Raw genomic sequence first — 7464 nt, forward strand, 5'->3', positions numbered from 1 at the left:
CAACAGATAGGACCCATATTCTTTGGAAAATCAGATTTATAATGATTTCGTTCAGATTTTCACGGTCGCGCAGATGTTTGGGCTGGGACCACGCCTGATCGATGATCCTTAGCGTTCGAGAATATCACGCTAATCTCGTGGTCCACTCCGACAACGCAGCAACCGGCATGACTTCAATTGCTTTCCAGGAGCGCGTGCATGTGTCAACCAGCAGCAATGTGTAGCACGTAAATGCTATGGTTAACCCTCGTCGGTTACTCTGCAGGTAGCGGAAGAATTTTCGTTCACAGTTTTGTCGTGGTACTTATGTGTAAGTTATTTGGTGTTCCGTTCATCGAGTCCAACTAAGATGGCAGGTCAGTCTTCCGAGTCTCTGGACGGTCACAACCACTCCGGTTTTCTACCGCGCCACTCATTTTTTATATGTACTATTTTCTACGACTTTGCTGTATGTCGATCCTTATGCTCTACACGCTCGTAGATTCCACAATATTCTTGTCAAGGGACTTCCGATCACGGTCGGCCGCTTTCGTGCGTCATTCGCCCTGAACACTGTCTAACGTCACTACAGAACCTCGCCGTCCATTCTAAACAACCTCGTTTATCATCCGTGAGCTCTCAACCATCCCAAATTGACGTATAGTCAGACTGGTTATGAGGCTATATTGCGACGAGCACGGCACATTTCATTTCGCATAATATCAAAGGCATGGTCAGAGTCGACAGTAAACACGGTGGTACATGGTATTTACAGAGCGCCAGTCCAAGACTGCCGGATCTGGCCCATGGGTCAAGCTCCACCTGACGCTGAAAGCTCATCGGTGACGGGACCGCCCGTCGGACGCGAGCAAGTCGCAGCCTCTCATTGCGACGACCGCGGCACCACATAATTCTCAACGCATTACCAGAGCAACGCTTAAGGAATAGGGAAACCCCACCCATGTAACAGGTCCCAAACGTCATGGTATGACATTTGTCATATCCGAGAGCTCACCGAAACTTAGCACCGCAATAATGTTCAGCCGCCATCATTATTGATGCAGCCAACAAGTAACGAGAAAAATGTTGCGGTGAGTCCTGACCAGCCCGTATAGTATGACAGTATGAGATAAGAAAGATTGACGCCCCAGTACACACCCTGCTCCGCGATCCTGCCCTGGATCTTAAATGGAGAATTGCGCTGAGAGTTCTAGGCCGTGCATAGCGGTAGCGATATTTATAAGAGTCGACGTTCATTCTCCACAGGGTTTGCCTCGCCTGAAATGGGTGACGACGGTCAAGAAGAATAGAAGAATGAACATGGTATTCATTTCAGAGCGCTGACTCTAACAGAACCGTCTTCAAAGGAGAAGACGTCCGAGGTGTGCTAGGAGGATGCGGGAGGGTGGCGGCCAGTGCAGGGAGCGCATAGAGGCGACAGGTCTGGCGTACTGGCTGCCAAGGGTGAAAGCCTGTGGCAGCACGATCAGGAAGTGGAAGCGGGCAGTGTAAGCGGGCAGCAGCAAGTGCGGGAGAGCGGCATCAGAAGGTGAGACGTGGCAGCAGGTACCCGCCCAGATTCAGATCCAAGGACTATTATTAGTTGGAGTGCAGGCGAGAGGAAGGAACTGATCTTTTGTCATTTCGAGAGCCTTAAATAGGTGGAGCCTGTGCTGAGCCAGCTCCCTACTGGGACTGCCTGCCTCAAAACGTCGTTTGCAATGACGGAATCCCCTATTCCTGTTGCTGGGGTCTTACTTGTCAGGCGGATGTGAGTATGAGTCCTCCGCTTTGCGTCCTGGATTTAACCCCATGACTCACCCTTTGCGCCTTGTACAAATAGCCTCTCACACCATCGGACTTACACATCGTGTCCTGCCAGTATTAACCCTCTCCTGATGAGCTTGGCAGACTGAGTATGTTGCGACAGTGAATCATGTTTACGTTTTCACGTTGGTACAGTAGTTGATCGCACGATATGCAGGTCGTTGCGCAGTTGATCAATATGCTTACTTCTGTACAAACATACCTGCAGCTGCCTCGACCAGACTCTTGAAAAACATTAGCATGAATTACTATGTGGCAATGACAATGAGTAACAGTTGCATCGACAAAAGACAGTCATGTCGCTCGACTTGCGTACATTTTTGCATGAATGCGTAAGAAAACCGGTGCATTCAGTCGACATCGAGGTACGTGTACGTGCATGTCCTTGAAGATGCCAGTGACACTGCTCCTCCTGAGCCACTTGATGAGCGCGAATAATAAATGGATAAGTTCAAACACGATACTACTTACATGACTTATGTAACCTTATTTTGGAGTCCTACCCTCGGTTAGTATTTCGGTGCGACTCGAGTTGGTTGGACGAAGAGGCTTGCATGCGCGCCCGAAAGAGGTATGGTCTCAATACGAAGTCTGGATTCTGGATGAATATATAATGCAGCTATAGCCCGCATCAGCAAAATCACAAATGACTTAACCTGCCTTTTTTGATATTTTCCCGCGATATAAGCCACGAAATGAGCCTGAGTCTCAAAAGACGTGTCAAGGCCACTCGCTTTCTTAAACTGTCTCAATTTGTCTTGTACCGACTTTTCACGTGCGGCACAAAACGAGAAAACTCGCAAAAGGGCAAAAATGTGTCATTCGAATGTCCTAGATATCATCGGAAAAGTGACTGCAGAAGATTCAAAAGATGGAATAAGAGGTAATCAAGCTGGACAAAAAGGCGCATAAATGACAGAGAAAGTCATTAAAAGCTGCATGAAAGGAGGAAAATGCGGTAGAAAAAAGAAAATGACAGTGCAAACCACGACGTAAAAGAGCAAAAGGTACAGATAATACGAGGGGGGGAGAAATTTGCCCTGATTAAATCTGAAAGAAAAATAAAGGATTTAGTAGGATGCTGGCTAGGATAAATCTCGAGTGCAAATTACCAGACATCTTCATGGTCATCCATTTCGTCGTCTGAGTCGATGCTGGCACCAGGCTTCTTCAGGTGCTTGTATGCCATGGATGCTGTCAGGCATGTTGCTTCCGGGCCCTTCTTTTTTGCTGCCCGAACAAATGCGGCAGTTTTCATCCCCCATTTAACGACCGAGAATGCATGCTCCGTTCCCGTCTCCTTGCCAGTAGCCTTGTTGAGCGTCTTTGGTGTCTTGAAACGAGTCTTCCGTGCTGTGGTTGGCATGTCCGCATCCTCCAAATTTTCGATGCTGATGGCATTGTCACTGAGTAGAGAAAATGCATGTTCGAGCTGGAAAACAAATATCAGCCCATCCCAGTCAAAACAGGCATGAGAAATTGACGCACCAAGACAGCACATAATCCAAGAGCTCCAACAAAGCCACCCTGAGCTAGATTATCAGTATCGAGAGCGGGAACATCAGCGTGCCCAAGTGTGCTGAGAGAGATGGGCAGTAGTGAGAAGCTCCAGAACGAAGGCTGAAGGAAGGTTTCATCTTTATCAATTTCGTCAGGATTCGGGTACAGGAATGCATATTGTCAAAGGAAGAGGGTTGAGAGCTCCTTTGCTGAGGTATCTCTGTTTGAGGTGCAAAAGCAACGACGATGGCAAAGCAGTAGATCTGAAATTGCTGCGCCATTCACTGACACGTTGGGTGACCTAAAACTATGAAATTAATTATATTATTCAATAAAACAAAACACAGACTTACAACACCGAAAACTGAACCAGATGTCACAACCTGGTACTTGATGCTTGGATAGACAACCTTGAATATTTCACTGGCACTGCATGAAGAAGGTTCTTGTCAGGGATCGTCCAAGGCTCTTCTTGCGCACCCAGCCAGAGAAAAATGGTCGGTACAAAAACGCGACCCCACTTGGTGTCTTCGTGGCAAGCAGGAGGAAGGTCAGTGTTCAGATATGTTGAGCATGCCTTCAACACAGATTCCACCCAGCTGCTGTCGCTCTTTAGCACCATGGTTGCTGTCTGCTCCTTCTCGGCTTTTACTTTCTTTGAAGGGGGGGCCTTGCTAGATGTGGTAGTGACCAATGTCTACCTCAAAATTAGCGGTGAAAACATGAGACAGGGGGGAAATACCGAAGTTGTGGTGCATGGAGCTTTTTCTACCTTCACTTTGGCTTTGACTGGCTGCTTCGTGACCACTGCCTCAAATTCATCAACATCCATAATCTCTGAGTCCTCGTCGCTGTCGAGTGCTTCAATAACATCCACTGGCGACATCAAGTCATCACTACAATCAGAGAATTCAAGGACATCATCATGGAGAGTCTTCCTCTTGGTCCCAGAGGCGGCTCTATCTTGCCTTTGAGCTAGAGGCGGCAGGCACCAGGTCAGGATCCATTTCCTCTGTAAGTGCAACAACAGACTTGGAAGACGTCAGTACAAGGAGTGTGTTCAACCGCTGACACACCTTCATGGGTACTTTCCCTTTCGTAGCTAGCACAACCTCATGCTCACTTGAGTCATCAAGGTCCTCATCTCCGAATGCTCCAACTAGGGCCGAGTCATCCTCACAAACAGCTGGAAGCTTAGTAGATGGCTGATTCAGGTGAGAATTTAAAGAAGTGGTGGCACTTGACGCAGATTTTTGAGACCTCGATAAAATGGTGGAAGGTGGAGGCTGGGCACTTGCGAATGAATCAGACTGAGAAGCAGGTTGAGCTGGCCAGCTTCTGTGGAATGGTTGTCCTCCAGTTCTGGATACGGCCACCCAGACTTGACTTTGCTCTTGTTTTCCATGAATTGACAAAGAATAGTGTAGATTCAGTGAGCATCAACATTGTGGTTTGAGATTAAAGTGCAACTCACGGTACTAAAGAGTTGCCTTTCTTGTTCGTCTGTGCACATGCTTGATCATCATCAACGACCCCTGATTCCAACATCGTTTTCTTGCGAGCATTGTCAATGGCAGCCTTCAGTGATTGGTATGGTGTGGTTTTCTGTCCTTTCCTCCTTTTCTGAATATCTAAAGTGTCTTCTGAGTCATTGTCGTTGCTAGGCAGGAAGTCTTCATCAATATCCTCTCTGAGGACTGCCGCTTTGCTGCTAATTCCAGCAGCACCAGTGTTACCACTGTCTATATCAGGTCCGCCTTCCTTGCTCGCAACACCTTGACCCTTTTTCTTACCAACAGGTCGAGGACGGGGCTTGACAGCCTTTGGCTTGTTCATCTGCGCCTGGGTCTGGGCTACTTCCATATCCGTCTCCAATGCTGCAAGCCAGGTAAGCCCTGCCACTGCTTCGGCTTCCTTGGCTTCCTGAGCTTCCTGTAAGTGCCTATCATCTGCTGCCTTTGCTGCCTTCATCCGGTGTTTTGGCTGTGCATCAAGCACTATCTGACCAGGGTGAGTGCTGGCATTTTTAGCGCGAGTAACACGCTTCGTAGACTGAGGCATGAAAGGAAACAGTGATTCCGAGCAGCAGAGATGTTTTTTGGTTGAAGAGTGAAGTTTACCACACCAGTGGAAATGAATGTGTAAGTCGGTTCAACGCTGTGCCAAATAAAGAATTGAATGTAATTACTAAGGTTCAAGGTGTACCAGTTGATCGCAGACCACAATGTGGCGGAGGGCATCACACTGGTCATTAGCCCTTGTTCTCTTCATTTTTCTGCTGGTTATCTACATGTCAGAAAATGATCACACGCAAATTCCTCGGCGACAGTTCAATGCTTTCCAAGTCCCTTGTAGAAATGTGGGATGCAAGCGGTACTTCAAGACTACCGCTGGACGTACCAAGCACATCCTTTCTGCCCATCCCATCATGTCTTCCCCACCTTCAGAGGACCATGATAATGGTCTGGCAGACGTAGAGCCTGGTATATTCCAGGACGCTCCTGATGATGCCAATTTCGCGGACTATTTGGGTCCTGCTGCTGAGGAACCAAGATCCTCCCCTCTACCTGACGTACACGTGGAGTTTTTTGGGCCCAGAGATTCACTCTATCGAAATCACCATACCCTTTTGGACGGTGAGTTTGTTTGACTTGTTATTCATCATTCCAGTAGTAGTCTGACCAGCAAGAAGGTCGCCCATGTGACAAGCATGGAAATTTTCTTCCTGACGGCACACCCCCTCCGCCTGCTGAGCCCAGGTCATGCAATGACTGGACCCCATTGAGAAACTGTGTCGAATTCGAAAACAGCCGAGTTTCTCTACATTCAAAACCAGATGTCAGCTAATCAGGCTGACCGTCTGTTAAACCTTTGGGCAACTACACTCCTCAAACACGGCTGATTCACCACCATTTGCAGATCATTGTGACCTTACGCTACCATCAATTCAATTCCTTTGGGGGGGGGGGGGGTGAAGTGGCAGGGTCTCTTCGTGCACATACTCAGATGAGAAGCCTGACGGAAACTACCCACCCTGGATGGATGGGAGTTATGATGTTTGGTACTGAGATCCACGGGAAGTTGTTTGCAACATGTTAGCAAATCCCGCATACTCTGACGAAATGGACTATCGGCCCTATCGTGAATATTCTACTGATGGAGATGAGCGTCAGTTTCGGGATTTCATGTCTGCTGATTGGGCTTGGGACCAGGCAGTAAGTGCTTCATTTTGATTGCGCTAGACTACCAAAACTCCTCGTTCTTCCCTCCCCCTTCTTTTCACTGCGCTAGACTACCAGAATTCTCCCTTTTTACCCCTTGTTCCTTCATTTATTAGGGCGCTAGACTACCAAAACTCTCTGTTCTTCCCTCCCCCTTCTTTTCACCGCACCTAGACTACCAGAACTCTCCATTTTTACCCCTTCATCTTCCACATTGAACATTTATTCAAGACTATCTAACTTCGCCTATTACAGGACATCATTACGGAGGACCCAGAGACACTTGGCTCGATGTTCGTGCCCATCATCCTCATCAGCGATAAAACGATGGTTTCAGTTGCCACCAGAAATAATGAATATTATCCACTCTATGTATCCATAGGAAATGTACAACAACATGTTCAACATGCGCATCGAGATGCAGTAGCTATCATTGGGTTCCTTGCAATGCCCAAAGTAAGGGCTTTATATCTGATCTATCATTGACGTGCTAACACACAGTTTCAACTATCTAGCAATGAAGGAGTATGCTGAAGATCCGAAGTTTCGTGCATTCAGACACCAGTTGTTTCATTCATTGCTCTCCCGCATACTCGAAACCCTTAGGCCAGGGATGACAAAGCCAGAAGTTGCGAAGTTTGGAGATGGGCATTTTGGGTGGGTGATTTATGGCTTGGGGCCTTACATAGCGGATTACGAGGAGCAAGTGCTCCTTGCGTATAGTGAGTCGCTGGTGTCTGAGGTAAGTTTCATTTTGCGTCATTTTCAGGCACCGGGACTAAGTTGATTCTAGATGCTGTGCACATCGTAAAGACCTTGATGCATGCACTCCTTCGATGCCGTGACCACACTGAAGCCCTCGTGACACTGGCACGTATACACAGCTCTGGTTTGAGTTTGGAATAATCAGCAATCTCTGTAAGTCTTTTGCTTCCAC

The 7464-nt window shown here is 47.6% G+C and overlaps 4 protein-coding genes across 4 annotated transcripts; 3 read left to right on the top strand and 1 right to left on the bottom strand.

Moving 5' to 3' along the window:
* Positions 1-184: 184 nt before the first annotated feature.
* On the top strand, positions 185-682 carry EDB91DRAFT_1170674 (uncharacterized protein). Its single transcript, XM_041320185.1, has 4 exons — positions 185-310; positions 362-425; positions 482-518; positions 572-682. The coding sequence occupies exons 1-4, from the start codon at positions 232-234 to the stop codon at positions 641-643; spliced, it is 252 nt and encodes an 83-aa protein (XP_041170548.1). The 5' UTR covers positions 185-231; the 3' UTR covers positions 644-682.
* Positions 683-2914: 2232 nt separating this feature from the next.
* EDB91DRAFT_1255176 (uncharacterized protein) lies at positions 2915-5277 on the bottom strand (the record flags this gene model as incomplete). Its single annotated transcript, XM_041323933.1, has 8 exons — positions 2915-3238; positions 3295-3426; positions 3473-3607; positions 3660-3751; positions 3787-4003; positions 4049-4318; positions 4383-4599; positions 4781-5277. The coding sequence occupies 8 exons, from the start codon at positions 5275-5277 to the stop codon at positions 2915-2917; spliced, it is 1884 nt and encodes a 627-aa protein (XP_041170549.1).
* A 457-nt stretch (positions 5278-5734) lies between these two features.
* On the top strand, positions 5735-6153 carry EDB91DRAFT_1255177 (uncharacterized protein; the record flags this gene model as incomplete). Its single annotated transcript, XM_041323934.1, has 2 exons — positions 5735-5942; positions 5999-6153. 2 exons carry the CDS (start codon positions 5735-5737, stop codon positions 6151-6153), a joined length of 363 nt encoding a protein of 120 aa, XP_041170550.1.
* Positions 6154-6398: 245 nt separating this feature from the next.
* On the top strand, positions 6399-7338 carry EDB91DRAFT_1255178 (uncharacterized protein; the record flags this gene model as incomplete). The annotated part of the gene is made up of 4 exons (XM_041323935.1): positions 6399-6521; positions 6783-6983; positions 7051-7269; positions 7321-7338. 4 exons carry the CDS (start codon positions 6399-6401, stop codon positions 7336-7338), a joined length of 561 nt encoding a protein of 186 aa, XP_041170551.1.
* Between the last annotated feature and the right edge of the window lie 126 nt (positions 7339-7464).

Source organism: Suillus paluster, assembly GCF_016628075.1.
Source record: "Suillus paluster strain FC165 chromosome Unknown EDB91scaffold_129, whole genome shotgun sequence".
In the NCBI taxonomy this organism is placed as follows: Eukaryota; Fungi; Basidiomycota; class Agaricomycetes; order Boletales; family Suillaceae; genus Suillus; species Suillus paluster.

What these genes read in the sequence shown, in the direction of transcription:
- EDB91DRAFT_1170674 (XM_041320185.1), top strand. Translation starts at nt 232, where the DNA reads ATGCTATGGTTAACCCTCGTCGGTTACTCTGCAGGTAGCGGAAGAATT. An exon ending in TTTTGTCGTGGTACTTATGT is followed by an intron (nt 311 to 361) that starts GTAAGTTATTTG and finishes ATGGCAGGTCAG; the next exon opens with TCTTCCGAGTCTCTGGACGG. An exon ending in TCAAGGGACTTCCGATCACG is followed by an intron (nt 519 to 571) that starts GTCGGCCGCTTT and finishes ACGTCACTACAG; the next exon opens with AACCTCGCCGTCCATTCTAA.